General features: G+C 29.5%; 1 protein-coding gene across 1 annotated transcript in view; it reads left to right on the top strand.

Annotated features, from left to right (window-relative positions):
- The window catches only part of LOC129984935 (nephrin-like), a 106486-nt gene that overhangs the window by 41263 nt on the left and 52231 nt on the right, over positions 1 to 12992 (top strand). Inside the window, exon 5 of the mRNA XM_056094881.1 lies at positions 6099 to 6392. Coding sequence (XP_055950856.1) covers positions 6099 to 6392 — 294 coding nt within the window. The remainder of the gene's footprint in view (positions 1 to 6098; positions 6393 to 12992) is intronic.

The following is a 12992-nucleotide window of genomic DNA, read 5'->3' as shown; positions in this document are numbered from 1 at the left end:
CGATGAAGAAATCTGAAATCGGCTGCTATTACAGAATAGTAATATTCAGATTTTAAAAAATCGATCAGCTTTAACAATTGATTTTGTTGATCGGAATGCATCTCTTTTTATTTAAAATATTAACTTCTCAAGAATATTTAGATAAATATGATTCATAAATTACATAAAATCCAATTGTTTATTTCATTTACAGCAGCAATTCTCAACCTGTGGGGCGCGCCCTCCTAGGGGGGGCGCGAGCATATCCAAGCGAGAATATCCAAGAAAAAATATTACTTAAGAAAATTGATTAACTGATTGAAAGGAAAGCACACATACATTGAAAACAAAATACATTTCGACATATTTAATAACGTATTAAAGTAAAACAACTTTCTAAATCAAAACTTACTTAATAAAAACATACTAAATTAAAAACAAATTTAATAATTATTAGTGACTTTCTTGGGCCTGTCTTGCAAAGCAAAATTTTTCGAAGGAAGCCTTAATATTAGAAATAGCCACTTTCAGTTCTGTTTCTATATTTTGTCTTCAAATTAGCCACAGCAGAAAATCCAGTTTTACAAAAGTTGGATGTTGAAAATGGTAATAGAATGTGAAATGCCCTTGTTTTTAGTGCAGAAAAATCATCCTTACTCCTGCCCAAAATTCAAATAGCGATTTATTACTAAATTGTCTTTTAGTTTCGTCACTTATCGTGAAGTCTCTGAATGTTTCTTCCTCATCAATTGAGAGTCCTTCGGAACTCTTATGAAATGGATCCCTAAACCACTCGTAACTTGCTATCATTGTGTCGTCAGCAAGAAAATACTTTTTTAAAATTTTTTACCAGCATGGCTAAAAATTTTCAATGGTTACAAAACAACTTTTACATGTTCTTCTTCAGCCTTGTTAGTTTTAGTACAATCATCCACATTTGCAAACATTGTTAGGTTTTTTTGCTTTAAATTTCTGCTTCACAATTCCAATTTTCTACAAAAAGCATTAACTTTATCACTCGTATCCAACATGTGTATATTTGATAATTGGAATTGAAGATTCAAGTTATTTAATTTCTCGAATATGTCGACCAAGTAGCTCAATTTCATCACAAGTAAACTATTGTGAAAATTCTCGGCCTCAGATCTGTTTTCTTCTTCTAGGAAAATGGCGATTTCTTCTCTTAATTCATAAACACGTTGCAAAAATTTCATGATAACTATCTTGCCTCGCAATAAAATAGTAATGCTGAATGTACTGAAGTCATGTCTTTACAAAGTGCTGAAAAGATTCTCGATTTCAGGGGTCTCATTTTTATATAATTTACTACGGTTACAACCGTAGTTAACACAATATTCAGACCAGGACTCCTTTCTTTCGAAGTCAAAGCTTCTCTGTGGATCATGCAATGTGTCCAGACTCAATGAGGCTATTTTTGTTTTACAAGTGCTTGTATACCTTGGAATCTTCCGGACATTGGACTGGATTTTAATTTTAATTCGAAGAATTATCTGGGTTTGTTGACGTACTCACTATGAAGCGTTTCCAAATGTCGCTTAAGTTTATTAGGTTTCATGCTTTCTGTAGCCAACATTTTTGAGCAAATGATACACGGGAGCCTTTCTTCTTCATTTACTTCAGCACTGGTAAACGCAAAATTTAAGAATTCTTGAGAATTTTTTTTTTAAATTTTATTTTCTACTAACTACTGACTACTACGAACTACTGACATATTATCACAAAATCGAACATAGGCAATTAAATGAGCATCTTTATTACTATCTGCTGTTTCATCAAGCTGTATTGAAAACAATTTGTCGCAACTTCGAGAAAGGCTTGCACTGTACATCTTCAGCTTTATCACCAATTCGACGAGCAACAGTATCATTTGAAACAGGTACGGACTGCAATTGTTTTGAAAAATTATCTCCAAACATAGTTTCTACAATCTCAATTGCTGCTGGCAAAATAAACTCTTCACCAATGGTGTAAGGTTTTTTACATCTAGCTATTTTACATGAAACTTTGTAAGATGCAATTAAAGCTTTTTTATTCACAGACAAAATTTCTTTAAAAAATGATTTTTGCTTTTTATATGATTTTAATTTCAATTTGAAGAATTCTCTGGGTTTTTTGACGTAGTCACTATGAAGTGTTTCCAAATGTCATTTCAGTTTATTAGGTTTCATGCTGCTTGCGGCCAACATTTTTTAGCAAATGATACTCAGGGGCCTTTCTTCTTCATTTACTTCAGTACTGGTAAACCCAAAATTTAAGCATTCTTGAGAGTATTTTCTTAAATTTATTTTCAAAACCACACTCGTCTGTGTACTTGTTGATGCTTGACTATCGTCTAATGCTCGCTAACTTAAAAATTTATCCACGAGTCTGCATAAATCTACTGCCGTGTATATTTAATAATGCAATTAACACGAAAACATATATAACATACACATTCACGATAGATTCAATAGAGACAGAAAGATCGACTCGAATGAGACTATTTGGAATTGAAATTTGCTTTATCGAACATTTTCCTTCTTACTATGAGAAAACATTTACTCTATGCATGTTCAAGACGGCTTCGGTTGTGTGGATTCCCTTCCACAAATATTACTTATTTCTTTCTCTTTTGTTTAGTCGTGCTTCTGTTTTATTTCTTTTATTATTCGAAAAAATGTATTCACTGTTTCTAAATTTAGTTCACCCCGTCTAGGTTAATTTTCATTAACGAATTTTTCTACTTCCATATTCTTTTAACGTTATCTCTCTGTTTGGGTTTCATTACAAATATAATATTTAAATTTTCCCCGCTTTCATTCGTTTCATCTGTTCACCGCCCACTTCGTAAAATGCCAGATATGGTTTCTATCCAACATTCGTTCTCTTTTACTCTTGTTTTGGCAGCTCGTTAAAAATAATTTAAAAGCAGAATTCAAAGTACTCAATATACATTACTGTTGGATACATTTTATTGTAATCGGGGGGGGGGGGCGATGAAAATTATGATTGAAAACTGGGCCGCGAGTACTGAAAGGTTGAGTAATTCTGATTTACATCATTTTTTTAGTAGATGTATGTCTTTTTAAAAAGGTTAACAAATTAGAGTTTGCAAATTGGGCCCTGATTAAAATGGATACCTTGACAAATCATATTTGCATTAAATAAAACTATTTTAGTGAATTAATAATATAGTATTATACAATATCATAGAAACCATTTCCATATAAAATGTATAAAATATTCAATTTTATAGTTGTTCTAAAGATTCTACTACAACATTTTTAAATAAGCGCTTAAATTATTAAATAAAGTATGCGAAATTCTAGAAAAAGAGCTCTATTTCGGAAATATTCTTTTCAAAAATATTCAGTTTATTGAGATGTAAAAAGTTACATTTCTTTAAAAAAAATTTTTTCCTTGTCGAAAAAAGCTTCACGCTGCTTCATATGCTATGCTTTATTTTTATAAGCTCTTAAACAGTCAACGGCTCTAGGAAAGATATATTTAAAAAGTCTGAAAGAAAGCTTTGTTTCTTCATCCGAACGTTGGAAGATTTGTAGCGAACTCTAAGTAGTTTTCTGAAGCAAATTTCTGTTTGCATTATAAATCTAAAACCCAAGGGTGGAAAACCCAGTCTTTTTCCAGATTTGCAATGATTAAAATGACATTTATAAAAAAAATGAAATAAGAATTATATTTGAATCGATGCATCATGTTGAGAATTTGAATTTTTTCCCCTAATGAAATACATTTCAATAAACATTACAAATAGAAAATCAAAATCTATTGAAGACATAAACTAGAAATTCCGCATTTTTAAGACATGTATTCAAAATTTAGAATAAAAATCATCATTTAATAAAGCAGTAATAGTGAACTTTCTTCTTTCTTACATTATTTAACCCTTTCTAAGGCCGTGGGAAGTATGCTTCCCACCAAATTTATCAATCTTTGTTTGAAATTATGTAGGTTGGCATAAGTTCTGACACATTTCTTTAGAAAGACAGAATGCTTCAGTTCTTTATCGCACACAAAATTAAGTGTCTTGATTTGTTACTTAATTATTAATTAATCAAATTGAATTTATCTAATAAGCTAAATGAATCCCTTTTCTTATTCTAATTGCAAGCCTAAAAATATTTAAACATAATATGACTAGAAAAAAAAATGGCCCTTTAAAGGGTTAAATCAATACTGTATATCTAAATGTGCATGTATCTTCTGTGTCAACACATTATACAATACAATTTCTTCTGTGTCAATACATTATACAACGAACATTTACAGTTCGATGATCCAAACAATGTAATTACAAATCAGTCAGATGGCAAGATGAAGACAAATGAATCAAGGAATCCTTTTGGGTATTCGTTTCTAGTATGTACACAAAATCGACAAATCAATAGAAAGTTTGTGGGAAAAGAAAACTTAAATAAATATCAATACATGGATTTTTTAAAACTATGGATATTTTTTTTATTTCGTGTCTTATTTTAAAATATCCATCTAAATCTTTCGCCTAGAACATGATGAAATTAATAGAATAAATACTTATTAATTAGCAAAACGATTTTACATTGAATCTGATGAAATTATAATTTAATAAAAGGAAATAATTTAAATATGTAAATTTAATTAAAAACTTATATCCCAATGTATTCTGACTGTACTGAAAAAGTAATCATTCTGACTGAAACTGAGGAAGTAATAGAAATATAATTTTAGAAAGTAAGAATGTTAAAATGAAATAATTTTCCTACTACCTCAAATGATGAATATAAAATTATAAACAAAATATCAACTTTGTAAAAAATTTGCACTTCGATGCATTTATATGAATGGATTAGTGTTTTGATGGGTTTTTAAGTGATTTCCAGTTGAGAAATCAGAGGGTCGAGGGTAAATTTGTTTGTTTGCTTAGTTATATTAACGTCCCGTTGTAAAGCAACACTAGGGCTATTTAGGGATCTACCTCGTAATTTTGAACCGTGGTCAGGTGACAAGGACTACACCTGAGCTGGCACCCCCCTCTCCACACCACACTAGCGGGAGGGCGTTTGGCCTGACGGATTTAGCGTGCAACAGATCTCCTTACACAACGGTTCTTCGGTGGAATCGGGTCTCGAACTTGAAACCTAACGGCTCACGAGCCAAGTCCTTTCTACCAGGCCACCGCGGTCTGGTGGAGGGTGAGAGAACACATATATGGGATAATCATTTTCTAAATATATCTAGGCCTAATACGGTTTTTTATTGGTCTAGCACTGAAATTTGAAAAAAAGTGATTTCTGTGTAGATATTATCTTCATCATCTGAGCATTGTTCAAATCTATGAGGGTCGGCTTGAATTTTATGAGGATTTTATGAAGTTTATGAATATGAGTAAATCGATTAGGATCAGCTTCCAATCAGAACGAAATCAAACCACACGCAATTTAGTCACTCATATGCTATTACAACTTATCTAAGTTCATGTATATTTCCCATTATTCTTTATGATTTATCTATTCTTTATATTTCCTATAAAGATCGATTTCGCTTATATTTTCCCATACCACACATAAGTAGATTGATAAATATCACAAACACTACTAAAAATGGCATGCCTTTATAATAAGAATATTGCAAAGATATTAAAATGTGAAATATGTAATTAAGGCATTTTCATATGGCAACAAAAATGTGTATCTAAGCCCAAATTCAGATTATCAAAATCGTGTCAGATCATTTCCAGTTCTTGTATGCGTGTTATGTTTCCCTTACAATCAATACAAAAGCTATAGGGAAATAATTTTTTATCATTTACATTCAGTTTTATTTCTAATAAATTTTACTTTTCTATATCATGTGTTACGGAAAGTTCGTTCCAGAACATGGATAAGAATAAATACGAAGACCTGAAAAGGTACGAGCATGTTATTATCCTCTTTTTACCTCAATTAGACAGAAAATACATTCATATTTCCCTGTCAGATTGTCTTTTCAGATATGAAATTTTAAATTTCTCTACAGATAACCTGAAGTTTAGCTATTTGATCCATTTATAAAGCATTTTATGTCAAAGTGAAATTTGTTTCTTATGAACATTAATATCAATGCTTTTTCTCTCATTTTAGATTCCCCACGCTGTGAATCAGTTCGGAGCAGTGTGTATGGCGTGGGCCGTACAGAATCCGTGAGTGTGACCTGCGAAGTAGATGCATACCCTAATGTCGTAAACTTTACATGGGTGCTGGTCAATGCAGACAAGCACTCTCCATTACCAACCGCACAGTTTTACAGCAACGGCACCAAAAGTGTAGCTACTGTTTCCCCGAGGGCTCCTCAAGATTATGGCGTTCTGCAGTGTTGGGCAACTAATGTCATTGGACAGCAAAAGGATCCTTGCTCATTTCGTATAATACCAGCAGGTAAAACATTTCTTGTGATATTTTTTAAAATATTAAACACTATTTACTTAATATTTCATTAAGTACTGCCCTAATATGCATCATAACAATTGCATCACAAATCACATAACTTATGTACAGTCTTTTATTACTTAAATTCCATCATTAATTAAAATATACAAGATTATTCAAAAAGGAAGAATATATATAAAATATTTATTTCTATCAACGACAATTTTGAGTGACACAGTCAATAGATTACGTGGAAAGAAAAGAGCTAATTGTTTTAATTTTTGCATTAAAATAATTCTATTGAAAGCGGTGTTGTTTCCTATTTTAGAAGAAAGTAATAAGCAGCGATGGTCCAGGGAAAATCGTTTGGCTGATGCATTAAACAAAGAATGAAACTAATGTTGCATTGCAATGTGCATTTTCTTTAAATTCAACAATTAATCATCTCGTCATAAGCAATACAATAAATACAATACAATAAGATGCAATAAATTCATAGATTATGGCTGCAAATGTAAATGGAAAAGCACTGGTCATCTTTCCAAGTCAGAAAAAATAATTTAGTGCATCCTAATTGCTTTCAAAAATACCCAAAGAAAATCCAAAAATAAAGGAAGCAGAGTGCTTGAAAGGTTACATCCAATATATGTCATTTACTTAAGCCTACTCTTCTAGCCCACCCACTACTATTCAAGATCTAAAAGATTCCTGAAAAGAAACTGGTCCCTGAATTCAATATCTAAAAGATCTTGAATTTCAGCGACCAGTTATCTCACGCGTGACAAGAAATGAACATCCGATTCGACATTTGTCGCATAACAAATTGTACTCATGTTGTGACATTGTATAATATTTTAAACTTTCCATTATACAGTGAGCTTTCCATTATCCTACTCTATATTTTGTTGTTCAATAGAAATAAATATTTAAAATTTTCTACTTCTTTTAGAATCTCTCTCTCTCTCTCTCTCTATATATATATATATATATATATATATATTTACATTTAAGTATTCTTGTAGAAGTATACTTGTTTTCATATATTTACATTATGCACTACTAATAAATGCAAGTGAGTGTCATGTGTTTGTGCTCTTATATGAGAGATAATTTGACAAATAGCTGTTAAATGTGCTCCACTGTACTTTAAATAACGTGAATGTGCACTTGATAGAACTGCTTTGACATTTTAGATATAATTTAAATAGCTTTTGGGAGATTTTAGAGTTTTCCCCCTTGTCAATTCCAAAAATATCAATGCACAAAACTGAATTTTACAGCATTTAAATTTGAAAAAAAAATATTCTAATGATATGCCACTCTTTTTGAAGTTTGACATACTTTTTAATACAGTTTTTGCATGATAATATACAAATATCTACTTAATTATTGCTTTGGAATTAAAATGCTTTTCAATGCTCCTTCATTTATTTACATGTTTCTTTTTTCCATAATTAAAAAAAAAGAAAGAATGATTTTGTTAATTATATGTTCAGTTTACGTGAGAATTTAGAATGGAAAACTTCATTTCAAAATGCAATGTGCAATTTAATATAGATTACACAGACTTTTAAGTATTAATGGAACTATGATGTCCTATAAATCAGCTGACTATTTAAACTTCATCTTCTTCTAAAGAATCATTAAATTCAAGTTATTCCTAACATGTTTTATTGCAATTAAACGCTACCAATACTCCCAATGAACTAAATTATAGCCAAAAGCAATTTATTATTTTATTAACGAATCAAGAAAAACGATTAATAAAATACACTATATTTTTATAAAAATCCAAAACAGTTCCGAATTATTGATTCGTAATATGCAAAACCGTTTTAATAATTATGTTCTGAGATATTTCTACATTTTCCTCTCTCGCTTTAAAATTTTGTCTAGAAAGTTTTCTTATGAAAAAAAAAATACTCCTAAAGACTTGCATTTTGTTAAACTTTATTTAAAGGCTTTTTTATACCCTCTTTCCATACTTGGAAAAAAATGTAATTTTAATAAAATTCAAATAAATATCTAGCTAGCAAAAAACTTTTAATAAATTTCATTCTCTCAAAATACTTATTTTACGGCTATCATGGTGTTGGATCTAAGTTTGTTATTCAGATAATTTTAAATTTTACCATTCATAAGATTTAGCTAACCATGAAATTTTTTGAGAAATAACAGAAATTATTAAAGAACACGATGAAGAACGATCATTCCTATGTTTATTTTTTCCATACATATTTAACAGTCTGGACGACTTCTTTTCTGATTTACAAGGTTCTTTTATCTATTTGGCACTTGCAACTACAAATTTCATACTTTTTTTCTCCGGAAACAACCTCGTGCTGCTTATTTATTTATTTTTTTCTTGTCCTGCTTCTTTCTTCAAAAAAGTGATATTTTTCAAAATACAAGTTTCACCTCATGTCTCGAATTTCAATGGGACTCATATGTCAAGAATGACTTCTGAAAGAAATACTTCTACACATGGTGTCAATTACACTTCGAATATTTCGAAGAATGTATAGAATTCTGCTTCTCTTTATTACAAGCATCATTTCTTTCATCTGTAAGTCGGAACTTTACAGTTATATTTTTTTTAATACAGAATTACTGTAAAGATTGTGTTAGTTATAAATCAAATTTTTAACGATGTTAGAAATTTAAAATTGAATTGAAATACGCTCTTTCACATATTCTAGCATCATTGTTTGTATTCATAAGTTTCATCGCTTTTTTATTGAGCTTATAGGCGGAAAATATTGCTTTCTTATTATTTTGAGAAATATTCTATTAAAAATTAAAAATAATTGTGATTTCAAAATCACAAAAATAGTTTGATCTTATATGAATGTGTGCATTTAATCGTCTTAAATCCAACAATGATCACTATCAGGAAGCTTCGTTTATTGATATTCGAATATCTTAAGAAATGTCACTGAAATTGTCGAAAACGAACAAAAATTTGGACATTTGAAGCTTCGTAGCTCGGTTAGTTTTAGTTTCGAAGCATTAATTTCTATATTAAAATAATATAATTAAAGTTATAATGATAAAGAGTGATTTATAAAAAAATAATTTAAAATATGTTATAATAAAAGATAGATGTTATTTTTGTTCCATATTTACATACGTATTTATTTAATATTAAAGCTCTTGATTTTTAAATCTTTTAAAATTAGTTATACTGCTTATTCAGATAATGGATCGAGCTGTAGATTAATTAGAGATATCAGAACTGAATTTTTTTAGAGAGTTGTACTGAATTGGAACAAAAAAAAACGTCTACTTCACTAAATCTTAAATTATATAAATTTCTAATATTTGTATATATTGCGTTGATGAATTTATAAAATTAAAACGTACAAATAGTAGATTACACAATATTGTGTCAAACATACAATTCAGAAAAAAATAATAAATAAATACAATTACATTTAAGGTTCATAAAATATCGATACTATTAAAATCTTGAAATGAAAATAAAATTAGAAATATTTCAGATTTAGCAATAAGAACAACACAAAGAAAAAAAGCGACCTAAACTGTAAAATAATAAGCAGGGAAATAGCAAAAAATAATTTTATTTTCTAGTAAAAAGAACAAAAAATATTATTAATTTCAACAAATAATTTTATTTTTCAAATAAAAAGAATAAAATACTTATGAATTAGCAATTTATTTTTAAACCACCGAACTTTTCAAACTTCTAAGGCAAAATCAATACATTACAAATGTTCAAATATCATATTAGGAATGCAATAGTATATGCTAAAGTATATCTGGAAGGATTGTTTTTTGGATCTGAAAGGAATATTTTCTGAACGGATTATTATTTTGTGATTAATGTATTTGAATCCCCAAAATATCCTCTTAAGTTAAGTAATATGCTGCGCCTGTCAGATAGTTATATAAAAATATGAAACATAATAATACTAATTAATGCAAATTCTAAAGTCAATTCAAATTATATTCGCAAACCAGAGAAGAATCCAGATCGATATTAGTTATGAATTTGAAATCTGCCCGATTTCGAATTTCAGTTAACTATTAAAAAAATAAAAATAGGAAAAAACATTAAGAAGGAAAACTATGAAAATTTTATTAGATTCCTTTATAGTTGAATTACTGTTGAATAAAAAAAGAATATTACATTTCAGAAATTATTTGGGGCACTGAATTTTGCAAATTGCCATTTTAAAATTAGTTAATGGCGAAGAAATTAATGCATCTTGGAATATGTATGTTTTTTTTTTTTTTTTATGTGAACCTTAAAACACATTGGGCCGGGATAGCCTGTTTGGTAGGGTGTTGGATTCGCATCCCTTGGGTTGCGATTTCGAACTCCGCCGGCCAAAGATTCTCCTTGTGTGTGGTGGCTGGCGCACGTATAAATCTGTCCTGGTTACAAAGTCCTACATGTCGAGAGTAATACCACTGAGAGTCCTGGATCAGGGGTTATCGTTCTCTGATTCAGGTCAAAATTACGATATGTGGATGAATGAATGAAATGCATGAATAAAGTCCGCCCCATAAAAAGGGTTGTAACATATGTGTAGCTAAGTCGTACTCTTGGCCATAGATGGCGCTACTGAAGAAACAAGAGACGAACCCTTGATTTAAATCACTGATTTCTAAAGTCAGTGGCCTTGTCTATGACAAATGCCATTAGAAACAACAACCTTAAAACACAGATATAAAAAGATTACGATAAATGATTTATAACAAAATCTCTTATCAATGTATTCGCATGTTATTAAATTACTAAAATATATATCAGTTTTAAACTTTTAAACTAACAAGCAGCGGAAAAATTAAATAATTTAATTTGATATGAATATTTCTGTAAATTATTGTTACTAATTAAATTTTATTATTATTATAGTTTGAAAAGAAGCAAGCACAGTAAAACTTCCTTACACGAAATTTCAAATTAAAGCTTTGGAGTAGGAACTCTTCTTTGGAAAAAATTGTACTACAGATAATTTTAAGCTAAATCAGTTTATAATTATTTATATTGTTTATCCTTTATTATTTGCCATATATGTAATTGCTGCTGCTTAAATTAGTACGAAAATTTGGAGCGTAATTTACAAATGTCGAATATTAATGTTCCGCTATTGCTGGTATAATATTGTCACGTAGAACTATATTATAGAACTGATTATTAACTGAACTCTGAACTGATAATACAGTGACTGACAAATCTTCTGCTTTTAAACAAGCAGAGAAAGTTCCAGAATACTCTTCTGGAGACAGTAAGAAAAGTCCAGAACACTTGTCTGGTAAATTAAAGAAATGTCTAGTATCTTCTGGAACATGAAATAAAGGAAAACATAAAATCGAGGAATTAAGTATCTACACATACTATTAATAGCATTGTCTCGATTGGGATTGATTCGAACCCAGGTCTCTTGATCATGAGACCAGTGCCATGACCATTCGGGTAAGGACATTTGACTGTCTTTCTTCAATGCGGCAATATGATTTAAATGCGGGTGAATTACTTTATCAGTCAATTATGGTTTAACACAACATCTTCAATAAAGGCATGAGTGGTAAGAACCTAAATCTTTAAAATAACGAATTATAACTTACATTTTTTCATTTGCCTTTCCTCATTTTCTTCTCATTTTTGTCGTTTTGTCAAATACACAGAGCAATTATTTTATTTATTTCCAAATTATCTAAAGAATTAGAAAAAAAAATTGGCAATCAAATTTTTAAATCAATTAATTATTTGAAAATTCTTCCGAATGATTTAGTAGTACATGGATAATATTTCCAATTTATTTGAATCACTTTAATGTCTTAGATTAATCGAATAGAAAATTCTTTTTATAACGTTAAAACTATAATAAAAATCATTGAATTTTTATAACTAACAAATGTTAAACAATTACGATGCAAGGAATCTTCTTAATTTGTTTATGGAAATACAATACCGATATCTTAATTGTTCAAAATGGTATAATTTGCTTGGTTACTTGCTATGAATATAAATTTATTGCTAATTCAACTGCTGTTATTGTATTATGTTTTTTACACTCTGGTCCTAAAAGTTCATATTTAAGATTGCCGATTTGTTGATAAAAATCATTGCAGTAAATGAAGGGATAAGGGATGAGATAAAAATATTTTAATGATTTGATTCATAAAAGGCATATCACAAATTAAAAATAACAAGAAATTAATTGATTTTGCTTTTGACTCTATAGATTCGCTTAGGGCGGTTTTCGCGAGATTATTTTTTTCTTTTCATTGAATGTAGATAAATAATATTTTGTTATTAAAGGGTAAAAGTTACCAAACGCAAATATGTACGATTCTTGCGTACTGCTCCTGGCTCTGTGAATTCTTAGATTTCCTCATTATAAATATGCACGATTCTCCCATTTTTCTCACATTAAGACAGAAGAGTAATCTATTTGAAAACGTTAAATGGTATTCAAAGATGATAATTTTTTTCCGGTGTCAGAGTAAAAACTTGTGTTTTAAAGTTACAAGATCTATACCAGTTTGTCACCTCTATAAAGTATTTATGGGAATCATTTTACTACATTTGATAAATTAAACTTTACATTACCTTTCCCAAGAATCGAAAGGAATAAA

Source organism: Argiope bruennichi, chromosome 9 (assembly GCF_947563725.1).
Source record: "Argiope bruennichi chromosome 9, qqArgBrue1.1, whole genome shotgun sequence".
NCBI classification, from domain to species: Eukaryota; Metazoa; Arthropoda; class Arachnida; order Araneae; family Araneidae; genus Argiope; species Argiope bruennichi.
This window is presented reverse-complemented; position numbering and strand designations above follow the sequence as displayed.